Raw genomic sequence first — 22,274 nt, forward strand, 5'->3', positions numbered from 1 at the left:
TACAGTAAGAAAGACTTAGTTTTGACATTAATTCTAACTAGAAAGATAATTAAACACTACAAGGTATCATGCAAATCTCTGCCCTCATGGATGCAAGAATAAGCTATCTTGGAAAGGTTAAATGCAATTCCGCAGGAAAAACTGGAATGAACTAGAGAATCTTAAGCCAGCATCCAGTTTTAGAATTCCAAGTTCTGTATTCACAGCCCAATATAATGTCTCTGCAAGACATTCCACCTATAGAAAGTTATACTAAAGTCTCACTTCAGTTTAGCTTCAGATATTGGATTCCCTCACCACCCCCAATTATTCACTTTATGTAGTCACTTAGGAACTGAAAATTGACTACTTTTGTTAAGAGGCAATTCCACCAATTTCCAGCAGCACAACTGCCAGCTGAGGTATAAATACTACAAAAATGCTTAAACTGAAGCAATACTGGGTTCTAAATTAAACAAACAGAAATATCTACATAGTACACATCTAACCTACTACTAAAAAGCAAAAAAAAAAACCCCAAAACCTATGTTTACAGGGTAGGTAATTCACAAGGTTAAAACACACAATTTTGTCCATTTTTCAACAGCTTCTTAAAAAGTTGTTACAAACAACAGAAAATAAATTCTTACTTTTGAAAACAGGCATACTTTGTCCTTCCGACTAGGGTTTCATTTTAGAAGACTCAAGGCCTTCATTTTTAAATAATCATTTTTATTTTACCATATTATTTTTTAACAGTCACTAGACAACTGAATGGTGGTTATTTATTACAACCCAAAGCAGGCTTTTATGAAGTCACAGGAAGGTTAATCATCTCAAATTCAACAGGTTAACCACAGCAGTTTGAGAGATGTTTTGCCAACCTATACTGGGACTATCTCAAAAGTTCCCAAAGTTAGACATTAAATGACACTTAAAAACAATACATTTCCAGACTCCAGATACTTATTTAACACACACAAATATTTTGACCAAGTACACAGCATGCACATAATTTAACTAGATTTTATTAATTTTGGTAAGTATTTGTTTAAAACAAAAATCGAACAAGACAAATTTAGCCAGGTCAACATAGGAATCAAAATATAATACTGGATTACGGAGCTAACTGCTTTCATTATAAAGAATAACAAGCCTTACTTCCTTCAGTTCACAAATTTTGCATTTTATAATCAAAGAAAACAAAGAACACGACTTTCACAGCCAAAAAATAAGGTAATGTGGCTTAAAGCTGAGTTATCACTTAACTACCTGGGTTTCTAAGAAGCTACTGACTTCAACTGCTTTAAAACCAGAATACATTTTTTTAATAGCTCACTCTTTTGCTAAGAAAGGTATCATACCTTGTTTCATACGGAGATAACATCTCATCAGACCACATGCTACTCTGTGATGTTGAGCTTAATAAATTTTATAAAAAATTCAAATAAAATTTTTATAATGCAACTGTAATGTTTATTTTTTTTTCCTTATCCACACTGGGCCTTACCTTTCACAACACCTAAAAACAAACAATCTCAGATATTAAACATACACACTTTGAGCATATAAAATTCACTACATTGGTTTTGTAGCTATAATTGTACTAATAAATACTGACTCTAAAAAACTAAAAACTTATTAGGTCAGAACTTCAATGGTACAACTCACATTGGGGTGGGGAGAAGTAATAATCCTCCCCTACCAAACTAGCAACAACAAAATGCCAAGTTTCCTATAATGAACTAGTGTAAACAGGAAGAAAAAGAGCTGGGGATGGGAAGCAGGCAGGCAGGATACAATCCTCCTCAAGATACAGTTTTACTTCTAAATTTCACCAATGCAATACCTCTTCCGAGTGTTTTCAATAACCCCTGTCACTCTTTATCAAACACATAGGCTGGTGTTCAGAAAACTACTGCAGGCTGTAGTAGTCCCTGTCTGAGATCATGTGGACATAAAAGATACAAGTAGGGATCACAAATGCTTCTTTAATTATGAAGACTATTTCCTGCATTCAAAGTTTTCTGAACATCTAGAAACTCAATCCCATTCTCACTGTAACAATCATCTTTAAAGATAAAACAGTAGTACCTACCAATGATGCTGCACAGAAAAAAAATTCACACATCACCTTTGGTGCCACCACAGCTACAAGGCTCCCAAGAGCAAGATTAGCATCACTCAGGATAGGGCTTGATGAGGAGTGGGATAAAGACTAGGTTTCTTTTTCTGGCATTGCCTGAGGCATTCAGTGGACATGAAATAAAGGGGAGGCAGGTTGTATAAGTGATGCCAAGAGAAACAAGATTCCACATGCCAGGGGACTGAATGCCCAACACAGAGAGCAAAGGGCACTCATCTCATGGTTTTCTGACCAAAGAAAGATGAGTTGTTTTACCTGAAATCCTTTTAAAGGAAGTCTAATGACCTCCACTTTATCACGCACCCTGAATGAACTCAACAACCCCCTCCTCAGAGAAGAAGGGGAAGCCCTACTTATTAGAAAGAGCAAGTGCTAAATCCAAAGCCAAGAAACACTCCTTTAGTCTAAGTTTCATCGTCCCAATTCAGTTTTCTACAAGAAGACTCCATGTCAAAAAGACCTGGTTCCCAGCCTAAGTCAAGTTCTCCATTTTTCTAATCATCTACCAACCCAGTTTTCTTTCCCTAAACTCCTCTGGATAAGCCCCTCTTCATTCCTGCTTTCTGGAGCGAGATTTCCAATCCCCACAAAAAGTTCCCTCCCGCAAAGGAATCTCCACTCCTTCACTTTTCCTAAGGTTTTTCCCAGACGCTGCCTCGGGTCTAGCACTTCCGATCTCTCATTAGTAGATCCCACCCCACCCACCCCCGGCCCAACTCATCGGAAAATCTCTTTCTTACCGTACTCACTTGTCCTCCTCCATAATATTCTTCCCTTTCTGCTATCAGTCCTCGAATGGACGGACGAACACACACACACACGGACACACACGGACACATACACAAATAATCTGTTCTCAGCTCCTAACTCCCAAGTCTCACCCATGCCCGACGCTCTCCCATAGCACCTATTTCTCTCCCGGAGTTACCCTCATCCTTGTCGTTCTCACCCGCTAACTCCACACCCCAAGCTTTTTTCTACTCCACAAATTCAGATTTCCTGTGCTTTTTACTCTTAGTCAACACCACAGCTCTCTTCCCCCCAGGTCTACCCCATGCCTCGATGCTCAGAAGTCTTTTCTCCTCTTCCCACGTTCCGCGGCCGCTAATACTCCGCAGTACCTTAGGATCAACCCCCACCTCCCTTCCGTCTCTCCTGCCCTCCATGGCCCCCAACTCTCCTTCTACGTCCCCTCTAGCCCTGCTCAGTGCCCAAATTTCTTCCATGGCCCGGGGAAAGGGGTGCCCCTTAGTGCCCGCTTGGCCCGCCCTGCCGCCGGGCTCGGTGTCCCTTCCCTTCCCCTCGGGGCCCCGAGGCCGCTGCCAGCGCTGGAGCGGCGCGGCCGGCTCACCAGTTGGTCATGTCCAGGAAGAAGGCGCAACCCGCCGGGTTGAGCTGGAAACCGAGCAGCCGCTGGAACTCGGAGATGAGCACGTCCTTGTCGGTGGTGCCCAGGCAGCTGAACTTCTGCATCAGCTCGGGGTCCAGGTCCACGTCCATGCCCTCCATGGCTGGAGCCGGACACTCGCTTCCCCGCCTCCTCACAACCGAGCCGCCGCCGCGCCGCCGGGCCCGGGGACCGGGAGGGGGCCCGCTGCTAGCTGGCGCCGCGACCCCGCTCCTCTGAGGTAGGCCCCGGGCCTCTCACCGCCTCATAGGGGTAAACTCACTCAGCCACTCACTCACTCTCGCGCTTCCCCCCCTCCCACCCCCCCCCAGCGCCGCCGCCTCCGCCGCCGCCGCCTCTCGCTTCTACACCGCCTCCGCCTCCTCCCGCGCCGCGCCCACTGCGCAAGCGTCGCCCGCCGAGGCCCCGCCCCTTCCTCCCTCGGAGGCCCGCCCCTTAGTGGCGTCACAATCCCGTGACGTCCCCCGCGTGACCTCACCGAGGTGGAGCGAGGTGGCGGGCAGTGGTAAGGAGGAAAGGGACTGCCGGGCCGCGCGAGGAGGTGACTCCTGGCCTGACCTTCTCCTTGCCCCACCCCCGCTCTCAGTGGGAGGAGTTAAAGCTCTGGGTTGAGGGAGAAGCTCCGGGATCTTCGTCTGCGACAAGTCCACCATTTTGCAGGTGAGGAAACCGAAGTCGCGAAGGAAGAGAGACCCCGGCAAGGTCAACTACCAAAGTGCACGCAGGATCCAGTCTTCCCAGCCAGGGGTTTGCCCTTCACGCTGGAAGAACTTGTTTGCATAAGTTTCTAGGGCTGCTTTCCCTGAGGGATAATGCCCTAAATCCTGGCCATCCTCGGTGATGCTTACTACAGTTTATCAGTGGTGCATGTGTTATGCAACGGTAATCTCGAATTTCCGGCAAATAAAGGAGGCCTCGATACAAACAAACGTCAACACGGGGCCAAGCGAATACCGCACGTAATCTTCTACACGCTCCGCCAAGTTGAGGCAGGAAAATTTGACATGCCTTGTTAAGTTTTCAGAAGGCAAAGTGTTACTGTACATATAGTACACCAACCTGGTAAAGGCCCCGTTTCAAGATCAAAAAAGGAGAAAGAAAGCATAGGGACCATCTTGTTTACCCACTTTGATTCCTTCTTTCAGAACGACCTTTTAGACCCCCTATTTGCCCGACACTTATACATCCAAAGGGGAAAAAGATGTGTAGGAAATGGCCTCCTGCCTTCAAGTAGCTCTGTTTTACAAATAAGGAGAGTGAGATCCAAAAAGTTTATATGCCTTGTCCGAAAATACAGAGCAGCAAAACTAGAACACAGCTTTCATGTTCCTAATGGAGTATGTTTTCCATAACAATTACAACAACAGACAACTAGAATAAGTGACTGGTATTATCTGGGGTGCTGTGAGGTTTTGAAGGAGGAAAGCAATCTACATTCTTCTGTCCCAAATAAGACTAAAAGCCTGGGTTCTGGAGTCACACACATTTGGGATTCAAATTCTCATTCTGCCATTGGTATTTAGGTAATCATTGTGCATGCCCATATAGGATTGTTGTGAGGATTAAATGAGGTGACAACATGTAAATTCACTACCCTGAGGTCTTAGCTCGCATCTTAACAGTCCACATAATGCAAAAAGATCCTTGCATATGATAGACCCAAATGGCTCAGAACTTCATTTCATGGCAGGAGTTATCTCAAAGGAGTACGACTCCTCAAGTGAATTCTGAAACTTTGTGGGGACATTTTTGGATCTTATGGGATTGGGGATGGCCCCCTGACTGTTGATTACCAGAGAAACAGGAATTTTAATCATCTGCAATTCTTGGGACAGTGGTGCAATAAAAAACCGTCCCATCCCTAACCACTGTGCATACTGACCAAGGTAGCTGGCACATTAGATATCAAGGAAGAACTAGCCTTCACTCCCACCCCATGTCACCCTCCATGGAATGCTGCTTTTGTGGGGATGGGATATGAACTTTAGAACTATATTGGAAACTATGCTTGAATATGCCACTGCCTGGTACGTACCCAAGACCAGATAGTTTCTGAATTTCTTGGGCTGGTGATCTTGTGTAAAAAATCTAAACTAATCCCAGATCCCCAGACCAGGTCAGTTTTAGGGTTTCATAAGGAAGTTAAGCCATTCTGTCATTCAGAATGTCTAGGAGAAAAGTGATTCATTTCATTGGGGCAGCATAGATTGCCTCCATGTCTCCAAGTCCTTAAGATTCAGAATTGCCAAGGCCAGCAAGTAGTGAGATTATGCCACAGCATAACTGATTCAGAGAATAAAGAGTCCAAATAGACATTAGCATTCATTATATGATAACAGCAACTTGTAGTAGAAACCTTTTGGGTGCATGTCCAAAACCGTGATGACCGCCTTTCTCTGAGAACCACTAATAGCCCTCTAGTTGGCCCCCAGCAGCCATCTCTGCCCCATATAACCTTGTTCCTTAGCCGTTATTGATTGGGCAAGAGGGAGACACCTGACCCGCATCAGCCAATCAGATTCTCTCAGGAATTTGGAATTGAAAGGCAATGAGTTGGTGGAAGAGGCCTAAGCTGTTTGAGAATGAGTGATAGAAATACAAGAAAAGAGACCATCTATGTGGGGCACCCATGAAAAACAGATAATGCCCACCTGCAGAAAGAGAGCCATGAAGCAGAGAGAAGGAAAGATAAGAGACCTGAAGGCATAGAAGAGAAAGGTTCCTGTCCTCCTGAGTCCTGATTATTTAGCTTCCCTTAGATTCCATAGGATTCTCCAGGCTCCATTCAAAATTCATTATCTCCTGGATGAAGTGAAAGAATTCATAAGAAGAAGAAGAAAATAAAGTGAATATTTGATTTCTAGATAGAAATGGACATCCTACTCTTAAAAATAATGGAAACCCCATAGGAAAAAAAAAACAAGAAAAATGACAATTCACAAAAGAAATTCAAATGGCCAATAACATATTGAAAGATATATGCCACTCAGATACAGAAATGGATTAAAACAACAATCAGGTATCTCGTTTGCCTAATCAGATTGGCAAAGCTTTAAAAAATTTATAAAAGCTCTTGTTGGTGAGAGTGGGGAAATGGATACTCTGAAACACCACTGCTTCTGGGAATGTAAATTGATAGAATTTTTTCCAAAGATAAGTAGATGTGGATTTACATATATTGGTATAAAGAACCTTTAAAATATTCATATACTGTAGCCCCCAAATCCTAGGCTTATAAATAAGCTTTTCATAGAAGTATTATAATGCATACAGTAATGAAAAGTTAAAAAGCTAGAAATAGCCCCAATGTCCACCAGTAAAAGAATTGTTGCAAAAAGGAAAAAAAGTTGTGGGCAGGGATGGACAAAATCCTTACTTTTTTTTCACCAATGTAGTTCAATATGAGTTTATTTTAGTTCTTCACATTCTCCCTCCCCATGTCAGCTGCCTTAAATCTTGTAAGCTGCAAAGTCTAGGAAGCAGCTAACAGTCAAATGAGCTGTTCAGTCGAGCAAGCAGGTGTCTGCTGGTTTACTATCAGCAAGGCTTAAGTTAGGGATATTGGCTCAGAAAGAGAGCCTTCATCTGTGTGTTGTGCGACTATCAACAAATTAGTTTCTAAACCTTAGTTTCTTCATCTCTATATAGGGAATGCTGCAAAAAGATCACTGAAGTAGAGCAAAAGAATAAATCAAAGGAAAGAAAAAAATTTAGAATTTAATCTACAGCTACAATTAATAGTTACATAAACATAACCACAAGTGAAAACTTCTATGCTGTGCTTATTTCTTTAAATTGGAAGTTTAAATGAGATGGTCCTAAGTGATTGTAAATGTTAAATATGAAGGTATTAGAAGACCATGGAAGAGACAGTGCCATAAGTTCTATAAATAACTACCTAGAGATAGCCAACAGTGCAAAGCAGCAAATGTTCCAGTGCCAAATGAACAGTAGACAAAGAGGCTGTAGGACTTGTGGGGAGGGAAGAGTGGAGGGAAGAGGGATGCTCAGAGAGCCTTCAAGCCAACCTTCCCCAGGTCCTGGATGATTCTTCACATGATCTGAGGAACAGGCTGGTGAGGGGACACATGACAAAATCTTTTAGGCATTTGTTGTTTTAATTGTGATTTCATAAACACATAACAAAATTTACCCTCTTAATCATTTTTAAGTGTACAGTTGAGTAGTGTTAAGCATATTCACATTGTGCAACCAATCTCCAGAACTTTTTCATCTTGAAAAACTGCAACTCTGTACCCATTAAAAAACAATTCCCCTTTTCCCCACCCTCAGTCCCTGGAAACCACCATTCTACTTTCTGTTTCCATGAAGTTGATTACTGTAGTGATCATACAGTGTTTGTCTTTTGTGACTGGCTTATTTCACTTAGCATAATGTCCTCAAGGTTTATCCATGTAGCATACATCAGAATTTCCTTCCTTCAGAAAGCTGAATGATATTTCATTGTATGTATATGCCACATTTTACCTATCTGTTTAACCACTGATGGACATCTGGGTTGCTTCTACCTCTAGGCTATTGTGAACAGTGCTGTAGTGAGTATGAATGCAAATATCTCTTCAAAACCCTGCTTTCAGTTCTTTTGGATAGATACTCAGAAGTGAGATTTCTGGATCATATGGTAGTTCTATTTTTACTTCTTTAAAGATGCTTCATACTGTTTTCCATAGTGCTTACACCATTTTCAGTCCCACCAACAGTGCACAGGTATTCCAGTTTCTCCACATCCTTGCTAACGCTGGTTATTTGCTGTTTTTTGGGGTTTGATTTTTTTTTTAATCAAAGCTAAAGCACAAGCATGCTAACACACTCTATGGCTGAGCTATAACCCACCCCCTTGTTTTTTGAGTTTTGATTGTAGCCATCTAATGGGTTTGAGGGGATATCTCACTGAGGTTTTGATTTGCAGTTCTGTGAGTGTACTTGAGGAGACAGTCTCTCTGGGAAGTGAGTGGGTGAGGCTGAAGAGCAGCCTCCTGCAGTAAATAGTACCTCCACTTTCAGCATCCACCCAGAGCATGATGGGAAAGGACCAGATTCCCCCACATCTGGGGTTTTTCCAGTTCCTTTACCTGTTATCCTACTCAAGAGATACAAAAACAGAAAGCACCAATCTACTGTACTATTTTTTTCTTCTGAACAGAGCATCTGATGCCTTGAGTCTCTTTTTTCCTACTGTGGTGAATGGGACAGTGCAAAAGAAAACCTGTCTTTATCTCACATCCCTCGGTCCCTTGACCTAGATACATCTAGAAGTAGTCCATTCTTTTATTGCTTTTCTTCTTCTTCTTCTTTTCTTGGCCCCTTTAGTTTACCAGAGCCAAAACATCTTCCAAGAACATACACCAACTCCTTACCTCTCCCTCATGTGAAGAAAACTCACAAGTCCTCTTGTTCATTGTAATCACTCTTTCACTCTCTCCAACTGGGTCACAATGTGTAAAACATCTTACTGTCTGCATCCCAGGTAGAGGTAGAAAGAAAAGGAGGAAAAGGGGAACAAATATGTAATGAACTCCTACAATGTGCCAAATGTCCATCATTTTAAGTACTTTGTCTCATGTAATCCTCACAACAAAATGAGATGAGAGTTATTACAATTACCATTTTGCAGAGAAGGAAATGGAGAGTGAGAGTTTATAAAATGTGTCCAAGGAGACACAGGTATTGAGAACACCAAGATTTAAGCTCAAAGTTCAGAAAGAAACCTGTGTTTTCCTCTTTACTCCAGATTTCCTTCAGTACGAAGGAGTTTGCCTTTTCACCATGTGTTCAGCTTGATTGTTTCTGTGGAGCTGTCATTGTTTCATCTTACTGTGTTTCTTTGATAATTTCCAGGATACTGCCAAGTAGATTAACATTAATGCTAATATCTTAAATTTATATAATAACACCTTATCGTTTTTCAATGTACCCATCCTCTCATCTCATCCTCAGGAAAAACATTTTTCAGTTTATTTTTAATGGCTTTATTATTTTGCATAGACTCATATATGGTTGCTGCAAATAAAATTAAGCAGTATAGAAAATTATAAAGAAGAAAATAAAAAGTCACCCTAAATCCCACTACCTAGCGATAACCACTATTAATATTATAGTAAATATGTTTTTCATATCTCTCTCCATTTGTACAATTTGCCTAAGTGGTATCATACTTTGCCTGCCTCTCTAACCTGCTTTTTAAAATTTAGAGTATATTGAAAAAACAGCTTTCCACATCAATAAATATAAATTTACATCATTTTTAATGGCTACGTAGTATTCCAATTTAGGAGTGTATTTTACTTGACCAGTCTCCTGTTGATGGACTCTGAGACTACTTATAATTTTGTATTGTTATAGAAACTATGAGCCCCAATTAAGGATTAGGGAACTAAAACTCTGAGAAGCTAAATGACCCCTTTTTCAAAATTCAGGTCTGGAACTAAGCTGCTCAGTCCCAGACTTACAACTCTTCAAACAGTACTGTTTCCAACTAAACTACCAGAGCATGAAGCTGGAATTAGTAACATAAGATATGGACTTGACAACTAAAACTGATAGTTTTTAACTGCCCCATTTCTTAAAAAGTTAAACATATACTTACCATAAAACCCAGCCATTCCACTCCTGTGTATTGACCCAAAAGAAATGAAAGCATATGTTCTTGTACATGAATGTTCACAGAACTTTATTTGTAGTATTCAAATAATGGAAAAAATGTTCATCAACAGGAAAATGGATAAACATATTGTGACATAGCTGTATAATGGAATACTACTCAGCAACCAAAAGGAATGAACTATTGATCCATACAACAACATGGATGAGTCTTGAAAATATTATATTGAGCAAAAGAAGCCAGATGCAATGGAATATATACTGCGTAATTCCACTCTGTGAAGTTCAACAGGCAAACTAAGCTGTACTACTGAAGAGTGACCAGTGAGGTCCTCCTCTCTTCACACATTTCTCAAGAGCAGACCTGTCTGTGAGGGCCACATGTCTGAAGCCCTCGCCTTCACCACACATGTAAAAGCTGAAGGATTCCATGAAAAGAAGATTTTGTGTCAAAAATAGACTTTCAAGGAACAAAGGAAAAGCTATTTCCTAAACTGGGCATAGGGGAGCAATTCCTGGAAAGATAAATACTTGAAAACCTACTTTGAATTTCAAAGGGCTGAGAAGGACTCCAGGTAATAACAATCTGCCTCTGCCTCAGTGGTCCAAGAGAATTTCACTGCCCCTCATTTGCCTTCAGTCCACCTCCTCCCACTGCAGAACCTCTGAAACCACTTTACAGACAATCTCAGTTTCTACAGAAAAGAGAACATGAAATGACTTTCAGATGCTCAACTGGTTAGGATGTCAGAGGTGGCTGCTTGGAAAGAATGCAGAACAAAACAAAACTGAAAGCCCTAAAGAAGAATTTCTATAAAGCAAATATTTGTCTGTAACTGCTCACGGCAACCTGCAATAAAGGCATCTCCAAAAACAAAATGTTTGTTTCTTCTTTACGTGTGTGTGTGTGTGTGTGTGTGTGTGTGTGTGTGTAGAATGATATGGATGAGGCCAGGATAAAAGACAGTAAGTTAATACTCCATTTCTTACCAGACTTCCCATGACTTAGAAGGTAATAAGGTCCATCATCAGCAAACTTTCAACCTGCATCTCTGTGTATTACCATGTTCCCCTGAATCTAATTTCCCTGACTACCCACATCAGAGTCACTTGAGGGAAGGTGGCTCTGGTTTAAAATGCTAGTTTTTAGGTTCCAGACTCCCTTGAATTTGTCAGTGTGTCTGGGATGGTGCCCAGGAATCCCCAGGTGATTTTTATGCACAGTGAAGCTTGAAGATCATTACTTTAAACAGTTAGTTGTTTATTAATGGTTTGCTCAATAGTTAACTTGATTAGAGGTTGAAAAATTCAAATCTATATTTTCACTGGTACGTTAGAATTACATCTGTATCAAGAAAAGCAGGCTTCCTCCTCCCTTGGATCAGCCCACCTCCCATTCTTGGGGGTGTACTTTTCCTTTCCTTTCCTTTTAAATAAATCTTTTAAAATCTTTCACCATACACACACACACACAAGCAATTATGTGCAGCCATTATGGAAAACAGTATGGAGATACCCAAAAAAACTAAAAATAGACTTACCATATGATCCAGCAATCCCACTCCTGGGCATATATCCAGAGGGCACTCTAATTTGATACAAAAAGATACATGCACCTCAAGGTTCATTACAGCACTATCAGCACTATATACAATAACCAAGACATGGAAGCAACCTAAAATGTCCATTGACAGATGACTGGGTAAAGAAGTTGTGGTATATTTATACAATGGAATACTACGCAGTAATAAAAAATAAAATAATGCCATTTGCAGCAACATGGGTGGACATGGAGATCATCATTCTTAGTGAAGTGAGCCAGAAAGAAAAAGAAAATACCATTTATCACTCATATGTGGAATCTTAAAAAAATAGAAGAATCAAAAAAAGGACACTAATGAACTCATCTACAAAACAGAAACAGACTCACTGACATGGTAAACAATCCTACCATTAAAAGGGGAAAGTGGGTGGAAAGAGATAAATTCAGGAGTTTGAGATTTACAGATCTTAACCACTTATAAAAATAGATAAAGAAAAAATTTTTTCTGTATGGAAAGGGAACTATATTCAATGTCTTGTAGTAACCTTTAATGAAAAACAATATGAAAACAAATGTGTATATATATATATGCATGACTGGGACACTGTGCTGTACACCAGAAATTGACGCATTGCAACTGACTATACTTCAATTAAAAAAAAAAAAGAAAAGAAAAGCAATTATGAACTGGTGAAGAAGCAAACACTGGATGGTTGTGAATGTACATCCAAACAATCTTTCTGATATTGTCAGCAATATGTATAAAAATCTTTCTAATATGCTCTGATTCATATTTTCTACTCCTAGTCATGTATCTGAAGAAAATAATGAGTAAGCTAAGAACTATGTATAAGAATGTTTATTTTGCCATTGTTCATAATAATGAAAAATTGAAACCATCTAAATATCTAACAGGAGATTGTTAAAGTTGTTAAGTTATGATAGTGCCATACAATAAATGCAGATTGACATTTAGTGACATGGAAACATGTTTACAGTACATCATTGAGAAGGATTATAAAACATTTCCCCATATTTAATTTTTGTAAAGAAAAATTAAAACCAAAAACTTTGGAAGAATAAAATATAAAATATTAACAGTAATTATCTCTCATTGGTATGATTACAGGTCATATACATTTTTCATCTTTGTAATTTTTCCAAATTGTTTTAAAATAATAGATACTATTTTTATAATCAGAAAAAAACAGTAAAGGTAGAGTCCTTTTGTTGTTTTTATTGAAGTATAGTTGATTTACAATATAATATTAGTGTTAGGTGTACAACATAGTGATTCAGTATTTTTAGAAATTATACTCCATTTAAAGTTACTACAAAATAATGACTATATTTCCCTGTGCTGTATAATATATCTTTGTTACTTATTTTATACGTAGTGTTTTTTATCTCTTAACCCCCTACCCCTAAGATTATATTCATTTTGAATAAAAGGGGGCGGACCACTGAATTCAATCTCTGAGAAGTGGGGTAAAGTTCCACATCTACTGCTTTGAACCTCACTTTTTTTTCTATAAAATAGGGATGGTAATTTCTTCCCTGTCTACCTCAGAGGGTAGCTGTGAGACAGAATGTGGAAGTGTTTTGGAAACCATAAAATGTTTTATAAAGTTAGTGTATTATTAAGTCTTGATTTTCACATCAGATACAAATTCATGCAATACCTAGATATGCAAAGATTGGTCATTAAAGCATAAAGCTAGATCTTTTTTTAAAAAAACTTTTTTACTTTTTATTATGGAAGTTTTAAAACATGTAACAAAAGTAGACAGAAAAATATGACCTACCATGTATACTTCACCTGGCTTCAATATTACCAGCTTAACAGCCAATTTATTTTAGCCACACTTGCCTACCCACCCCTACCTTCTCCCATATTAACGTAGTATTAAGCTGGCATTGGGCCTCTGAAACTTTCATATACACAGAAGAATTTTAGTTCTTAATTCCTCATCTGAAAAGACAGAATTGTACACTTTAAAAAGGGTGAATTTTATGGTACTCAAATTGCATTCCAATTTTTTTTTTTTAAGACAGGAGTTAACATATGAACAACACTTAGCATAAGTGTCTGGCATTTAGAAACAGCTCATTATGGGTAAATTCTCATCCATGGTGTAGCCATGACTTCAAGTTTTAAGGTGGCTACAAATCCTACTTTTAAAAATACCAAAACACTAAGCAACAACTAGAGGGTTAACGGTGACAATATTGTGTAAAGTGTAGTTATTGGAATGGGGGTGACATTTTCCCCATCAATTTACATCAAAACTTTACATGATTCTTTATAATAAAAATTTACATGAAAATCTTCTAATATTCATAATATGTACCACTTAAATTAAAAAAAAAAAACCCATATCCATATCCAAACCCATATTGTCTCTCCAGATTGTTCATTCTCGGAAGGCATTCTACCAAAAACTCAGCATCACAACCAAGAGTTGATTTAATGCTACTCCTAGAGATTGTGCCTGCAGCTTAGCATTGGGGCAATCATAGGGGCCCCAAAGTCTGACAGACTTAAATTCAAATCCCAGCCCTGTCACCTACCAGATATGTGACTTCAGAGAAATTCAAATTAAGTACTCCTAAATCTTGCCCTCTAGCTCCTCCCTCTTACAGTGCATAGGAGACCTAAATAAGAGAAGGTAAATAAAAGCACTTATCATGATGCCCAACACATAGTGGGTTAGCAATAACATCTCACAAGATATTCCTTTTATTTATAGAAGAACTTTTGGATTCATTATCATAGATATTGTTTTCCTTTTGATAGATGAAGAAACTGATGAGCTTAATCAGTATTACTGAGCTCCTGGAGCCAGAGGACTACTCATTCTCTACTGGGAAAGTGAAAATTGGGACAATCACCTGGCATCATTGCGACTTGGCTATGTTTAGGAAACTTGAAGTGGTTTTCCCTACATTCCAGCAAGTCCATTTCTAGGTATGTGCCCTAGAAAATTCTCACATGTGTGACAAGGAGACACATTAGAATGTTCATTGCAACAACACTTATGAGAGCAAAAAATTGGAAGCAATCTCCATGTTCATTAACAGGAAAATGGATAGATCAATTGTGATATACTCATGAACTCAAACACGACTGAGTGAACTAGCCATATATGGCCATGTGAGTAAATCTCAAAATCACAAGGCTAAATGGAAAAAGTAATGGCAGAAGGATTCATACAATATGATACCATTTTTATGAGGTTTAAATATATGTGAAATAATAGTATATAATTTTTATGATTCATATATATCACCTTAAAAAATAACAAGTAATAAATTCAGGATAATTGTTATCTCAAGAAAGAAAAAGAGGGGAATATGATAGGGGAGGGATACCTGGGTGTGTATGTGTAATTGTTTCTATAATATTTTACTTCTTTAAAAATATCTAAAGCAAATGGGGCATAATGTTAGGATTTGTGTGTAAGGACATGAGTGTTTGTTATGTTATTCTTTATACGTATATATGTATATAAGCAGGAAACATTTATGTAGTGCTTATGTCATACATTAGGTTCTTTACCTGTATTAACTAATTTAATCATTTCAGCAATCCTATAAGGTAGTAACTATGATTACCCGCATTTTACAGAAGAGGAAACTAAGGTACAGAGATTAGAGACTTGCCCAAATGTTATATATTTGGTACGTGGTGATCCTGGGAATTGAAGACAGTCTGGTTTCAGAGTCTCTTAATAACCACACCCTCCTCCCTCTTGAAACATTTCAAAATTTTTTTAAAATAAAAGGGATGCAGTACCAAGCAAGGAGGAAAAATCCTCTAGCATCACACAGGCCAGTGAAAAGGCAGTTCAACAATATTTCCTAACCTTCTTTTGTTACTGGTAGGATGTGTTTAAATTTCCTGTCAGGCCCAGAGGACCCTGCCCAGACCTAGAGACCATCTACCATCACCACACAGTAGTAACACTATAGTAAAGGCCAAGTTACCTGTGACTTGGAATGAGGAGGATAAACAGTAAACTCTGAGAAGATTCTTCTGAGGCCTCAAGTCTTCAAGAAATTCTCTGTCAGGCAATGCAAAGCAGAATCAGATTAGATTAGAGTGAAGAGGGCTTTTCATTTATAGTCTGAGCTAATAATCCCCAGAGTTTTGATTGTTGTTAATTATCTGCATTTGAGCAGGACCATTTGAACAGGCAAATTCCTGAATGAGTCATAATCCACAGAAATGAAATAAAAAAAGTACCCAAGCTTCTCACTGTATTACACAAGAGCAATATTGACTAGTTAGAAATCAAATGTAACATTTGGCTCCAGGTCTGTTGGTGGCCTCCACCAACTTTCTTGGGTAGGTCAAAGGCCTTTATGGATGGCTAGGCTTGTGGGTGATGGCTGATAGCCACCTCGTAAGATCCTCCATGTTCCACACCCACACATAGCATGGCTCAAAGGTTAGAGGAAACTGACTTGGACTAGTGGTAGCAGGTCTCATGGTGAAGAGACCTTAACTGAACAAGCGAAAAGCTTTAGGATAAGAGTCAGACAAACATTTTTCAAATGAGTAATTTATTTTTTAATAATAGAGGATGTTTTTGTCCTGTTATGTTTCCAAATTCTATAATTTTATTTTTCCTTTAGGAAGTTCGTCTGGGCACCTCACCATTCCCACAAAAGACTGACTACCCCAGTGGCTAAATCAATCCTTTCATTTCCACAGCAATTGCTTCTTCACAAAGAGGTTCCATTTCTATTATTTTATTTGATTCTCATGCTATTTGAGTCATAAAAAACAGGAATAATGACAATAACAGTAATACCAAGTATTTGATATTATTGAATGAAAGAAGCCAGTCAGAAGATCTTTGCAGTACTTTTTGCTTTTACCTTTTGTGGTACCTTTTTAAAATTTGGGGTTCTTTCTCCCCAGTTTTTGAGTTAAACATAGCAGTGATTTGTTTTCCCCCTGAAAGTCCTTAACTCTCTAAACCACCTTTCTTCTGATAAAAAGTGAAGCTTCATTTCTTAGCTCCTCTCCAGGGAAGTCCCTTAAGATCATACAACCACAGCTGATTTTAAACAAAGCTGTGGTGTGTATCCCCTACACTCTTTCTGCTTCAGACACAGGATTACCTTGCCACATAGTTCCCCAAGGGTTTTTGTTTACTCTGACCTAAGGGGTCATTTGGATTACAAGTGAGTCAGTCAAAACACTAGAAGAAGGAAAAGACACATAGCAACATGTCTCTGTTATGAGTGAATCCTCAGACATTGAGAATTCCAGGGTAGAGAGACTTGGAGTGACTTTCCTGTGACCCTGGAGCTAGAAGCAGATCTGAGTCTAAAATTCTAACACTATGGTAGATTTCTCAAATGAGTCTCAATCAAAGGAAATTGATACTTATATAAAACTAGGTTTAAAAAGACTAACTAAAAAATAAGTACAGTATCATCCCACTTTTTTGGGAAAAAAAAAAAACTACATGTATAAACATTTGTAAGTACTAAAATAGGTACCAAAATGTTAATAGAGGTTATATTTCTGGATAGGAGCAACATAAGTGATTATTTTTCTCCTTTTTTTTTTTTTTTTTTGGTGGGGGGAGGTAATTAGGTTCATTTATTTATTTAGTTTTAGAGGAGGTACTGGGGATTTAACCCAGAACCTCATGCATGCTAAGCATGCCCTCTACCACTTGAGCTATACCCTTCCCTCATTTTTCTCCTTTTTGACAATCTATACTATGTTCACATCTTTTTACAATGTACTTTCGAAAATAATAACTTTTTATTTTTAAAAAAGTGAGAGTAGGCAAAAAAATTCTTAAATAAGACACAAAAAGTATCAAGCATAAAATAAAAACTTGATAAATTGGACTATGTTAAAATTAAGAAATGCAGTCAACAAAAGATACCATTAAGAGAGTGAAGAGGTAAGTAAGCCTCAGACTGGGAGAAGATATTCACAATACATGCATCTGATAAAGGACTCAAATGGAAAATATATTTGAAAAAATCTCTTTTACAAATAACTAAGTAAAATATAGACAACCCAATAGTTAGATGGGCAAGAGACTTGAACAGGTACTTCACAGAAGATATCCAAAATTCCCAATAAGCCTATGTACCTTTTAAGAGCTTGTTGCAAATTAAAGCTTACAAACAAGATATACACCCATTAGAATGGCAAAAATATTAAAGAATGACAATATTAAATATTGGCAAGGTTGTGGAGCAATCAGAACTTTCATACATTTGTGGTGGGAATATGTTGATAACAACTACTTTGAAAAACTATTCAGCCCTATCTATGAAAGCTAAATCCATGCCTACCCTCTGACCCAACAATTTCTTTCCCAGGTGTATACCTAAGAGAAGAGAGTGCTTATGTCCATCAACAAAAATATATAAGGATGTCCATAGCAGTGCTATTCATAATCACCAAAAACTGGAAACAACCCAATGGCAAGGAACAGTGGGAAGGGTAAGTTGTGATCTATCCACACAAAAGAATACTAAATACAAATCTGAACTCCTGCTATATGCAACAACGTGGATGAATTGCACAGACATAATGTTGAAAGATCACATGCAAGAGAGCATATTCTGTGTGATTCACACAGATTGGCAAAACTAATCTCTGCTGATAGAGGTTCGAATGTTGATTATCTATGGGAAAGATGGGAAAGAAGGGATAGTGGCTGTTAATTATAGGTGGAAGCATGAGAAAGCCTTCTAGGGTACTGGAAACGTTCTGTATAACTTGATCTGGAGTTACACAGGTGTTTACTCAGGGAAAAATTCATCAAGTTTAAGATGTTCACATTTTGCTATACACAGTTATACTTCAAATTTTAAAAAGTTTCATTAGAAAGTGTCAGAACAGCAAGAAGAAAGCTATTCAGAGTTTGGATGGTAAATATTAAGAACTTGAAAAAACAGCCATAGAAAATGGCCAGGCTTCCTGCCCAGTAGAAACGGACAATTCTGAGCTTTTTTCCTGAGAATGTTCAATATTTTTTCCTCATCCCTTCATATTTTATTTCTCAGGGGTGAATTGGGGGCTGACATAGCACTAAAATCTCCCAGGCAAACCTCATATTCCAACTCCAGTCTAGCCATTTATGGTTTGTCAGTTAAGGAATTCAATTAGATATAATTTATACTTTATACATGTACAATATATATATATCACAGGGGAAAAATGATTCCAACCCTTTGGATAGGAATTGGCACATATAAGAAAACTGTTGAAAGACAGTCCTGGCCTGCCCGGCTTTTTCCCTCTGCAAAATTGAGAAGCAAACTAAGTTTGCTTTTCACCTCATCTGCTATCAGGTCTCTGAGCCTCTACAGAGTTTGAGCCTCCAAGTGGTTCTCTTTCTTCCCAGGGGCCCATCCCACATCTCATACCTGCTCTGAGCTGAAGCATTTATGGACAATTAAGTGTTACTTAGAGATGTGTCAGCTGTGTTTTTCCTGGGGGTCATTTGCATTGTAAAAGAGGACTTTGAGGCCACTGTGAACACAGATAAAGGTGGGAGGAATAAGGGGAGTTTATAGAAACAAATTGCATTTGAAATGATTGTCAGGTTCCCTAAAATGTTTAGAGGAAATTCCAAGAAGGCATAGACGCTTTTAGGTAAACTGAAACTTAAAATACAAAGCAAACCAAACCCCTCACTAGACTCTTACATCATTACTTTATTTGAGCCTCACAACACCCTGTAAAGTGGGCTGGGTCACTGATCCTGTTGTACAGACCAGGAGACTCACTGGGAAAGGGAAGCAATTTTCACGGGTTCAGTAACTGGAAGTTAGGGATTTAGATGTTCACTTGGATTATCTGACTCATGGCTTTGTGATGCCTTCCTCTTCCAGAAAAGCCTTTTAACCAGTAGGGTGTAATGAGCCATCCTCCTCTGAACCAGTAGCAAGGGATTAAGAGCCCTTACATGTAGGTTTGCTTCTGGCAAAATCTTTCTCTTTTTTTCTTACCTTTTCTAGTTTTCAGTTTAGTCTCACTTCTGCTCTTTCACTTCTTGACCCTTCTGAAGGTGTTGGTGGTAACTGCAGAATGCCACAACTTTTGATTTCAATTTTTCTTCACACATTTATTTTTATGTCTGGCAGTGGCGGTACCAAGAGGTGGCTGGGGAAGAACTTTAGCTTCCCTTCACATCAACCTCTCCAATTTAACACATAATTTAAGTAGAAAAAGTGCTAGGGAAATGCAACTTCATAACAATTTCCTAAAATCAGTTTCTGAGTTTCATAAATCCAAGGGGTATCATTTATGGGAAATACAGTGTAAGGGAGCCCTTGGAATCGTATGAGAAGGGAAGCCTGCCTGACTACCTTCCAAGGAGACCACTCCTCCAAAGAACCCCCATTACAGAAATCTGGGGTCACTGATGATAAATAGTAAGAAAACAGGACTTCCTGGAATCTGGCAGATACCAGCAGAAAGGAATCAAGTCACAGAGATAATGAATGTAACAGGGAAATGGAACAAGACCATAGATTGAGACAGGTAAAATCCAGGGTCTGGGAGTTAGTTGGCAAACAGCACAATTAAGCAGGACCTAACATTGATCCCGGGGCAAGTCTGATTGGACTTTGGTCTTGCATCGAGAAGACATGAGTTCTGAACACTCATGTTGACTTGAGCCACAAAGACGTCCAAGGTTTACAACTAACCACCAGAAATGCTTGGAGGGCTTCTCACAAGAATGATCAAAAGTTGCACGTTTGAGTGAAGGCTTCAGTAAAAGTTGCAGTCTGTTTCAAGTGGATTCAAATTTTGATATGGAGTCTTGAGTTTTCACTTTACTGTGTTCTAAATCTGCTAGTTTGTAAATACCAAGAGAACCTTGGACATCTACTAATCTAAAATAAGATTAATTTGCAACATCATCATGAGTTACATTATTTACCAAATTTGCTAAACTTCCCAACTCTGGTCACAAACTAGAAGATTAAACCACCCTCTGTGCCAGTGGGATAAATCATAGTTTAGTAGTATGTAGGAAATGGAGTCGGCCTATGCAAGTGGCAGGTCCCAAATTTTCGCCCCAGGTGCATATTTCCAAACTGAAAAGGATGTTTCTATCCAGCAGAAAAGAAATGGTCATGCATGACTCTTTGGAGGAGTCCACCCTACTCCTCCTGTTCATAGATCCCAGTGTTCTGTTCTTCAGGTCACCAGGAGGCCCAGAGTGTCCCTAGTTGGGCCTCTTTGGACAGGCCTTACTTGGGCCACCTTAAACTACTGTGACATTGAGTGTGGGGAAAGTTGTAAGCTTTGGACAGCTGTTATATCTGACCTCTCATGTTATATCTGACCTCTCATGTTATATCTGACCACTCCTTCCTCTCCCTCTAAATTCCAGAGTAGAAAATAGACTTCTTAGCCAGCTTTGTTGGAAGTTGCCAAGACCTGTTGTTAAGAACAATGAGAGGGGCCATCTCAGTAATGCCAGGGGTTTCAGAGCTGCCTGCACTGCCCAAGGCCTCTGCATTGAGGTGTACTTTGCAAAATGACACTTTGTAACCTATTGCTCTTCATGTTACATCCTGCCTCCTGGGCACTTGCTCCAAGGCCTTGATCTAACTTTCTGATGAAACAAATCTACATTACATTGTGGGCAGAGAGCAAGGAACAAGTGGGCGGCACATAGAAAAGTTTGGCATGAATAATTGCCACCACTAGCCAGAGAATTGATACAACTAGGACTATAAGAGACATGTGAAGTTAATAGATATTAACAGTAAGAATTTATGGTTTACTGTATGCCAGGCACTATGCTGTACACGTCATGTATGTCATGTATGTTGTGTGCTTCATTTAATAAAACAACCCTAGGTGGTATCATTGTTTCCATTTGATGAATGAGAAAACCTAGAATTTTAAATAAATTGCTCAAGTTTACATAGTTAGTATGGCAGAGCCAGAGCTGGATGTTCTCTAAGCTGTTATTTTCCTTTTGACCACACAGAAAACATTGCATTTCCCAGCTCTGTATGCATTTAAATGGGAGCATGTGATCGAATTCTGATCAATAGAATATAGATGTGATACACCCCATTTCCAGGTTTAAGACAGCCCACCCACAATTACGTTTTCTCTTTCTTATTTGCACAGCTGGAACCCAAGGACCCCCACACCCTCACCTCCTTCCCAAGGACAGAGCCTAGAGCGCTGATTAACTGGTTGGAGGGGAGCGTCTCAAGGGAGCTGACTGGCCTACATTACACTATAATGGGAACAACAAATAAACCTTGGCTGTGCTAAAGTGTTGACATTTCAGGGATTTATTTGTCACTACTGCACAATTGCTGTACCCTGATTGAAACAGCTAGGTGAGTGGTAGCCAGGATTTTAGTGCAGGTCTGTCTGACTTCAGCCCATCTTAACCATTTCCTTACAACTAGCACAGGAAGATTTGGAGAGAGTTTCTGATCTTTAATTCTGCCACTAACCTCGTGTAGGATCTTAGATAAGTCCCTTAAATGGCTCAGTTTTTTCATTTGTACAATGGAAATAAAAATACCTGCCCTTCCAATGCCACAAGGTTATT

The 22,274-nt window shown here is 39.2% G+C and overlaps 1 protein-coding gene and 1 long non-coding RNA gene across 6 annotated transcripts in view; one reads left to right on the forward strand and one right to left on the reverse strand.

Moving 5' to 3' along the window:
• Positions 1–3,847, reverse strand: part of ILRUN (inflammation and lipid regulator with UBA-like and NBR1-like domains) — a 93,018-nt gene extending 89,171 nt beyond the window's left edge. For 2 of the 5 annotated variants that reach the window (XM_032462872.1, XM_032462869.1), the window contains exon 1: positions 3,477–3,845. In XM_032462872.1, the coding sequence (XP_032318763.1) occupies positions 3,477–3,634 (158 nt within the window). In that variant the 5' untranslated portion in view covers positions 3,635–3,845. Of the gene's footprint in view, positions 1–3,476 lie in introns of all 5 variants that reach the window. The other 3 variants (XM_032462873.1, XM_032462870.1, XM_032462871.1) reach the window with 2 other exon arrangements.
• A 169-nt stretch (positions 3,848–4,016) lies between these two features.
• Positions 4,017–22,274, forward strand: LOC116658254. Its single transcript, XR_004313538.1, has 4 exons — positions 4,017–4,193; positions 14,495–14,665; positions 18,055–18,178; positions 21,839–22,274. It is a non-coding gene; the product is annotated as an uncharacterized LOC116658254 (long non-coding RNA).

This window comes from Camelus ferus, chromosome 20 (genome assembly GCF_009834535.1).
Source record: "Camelus ferus isolate YT-003-E chromosome 20, BCGSAC_Cfer_1.0, whole genome shotgun sequence".
Taxonomy (NCBI): Eukaryota; Metazoa; Chordata; class Mammalia; order Artiodactyla; family Camelidae; genus Camelus; species Camelus ferus.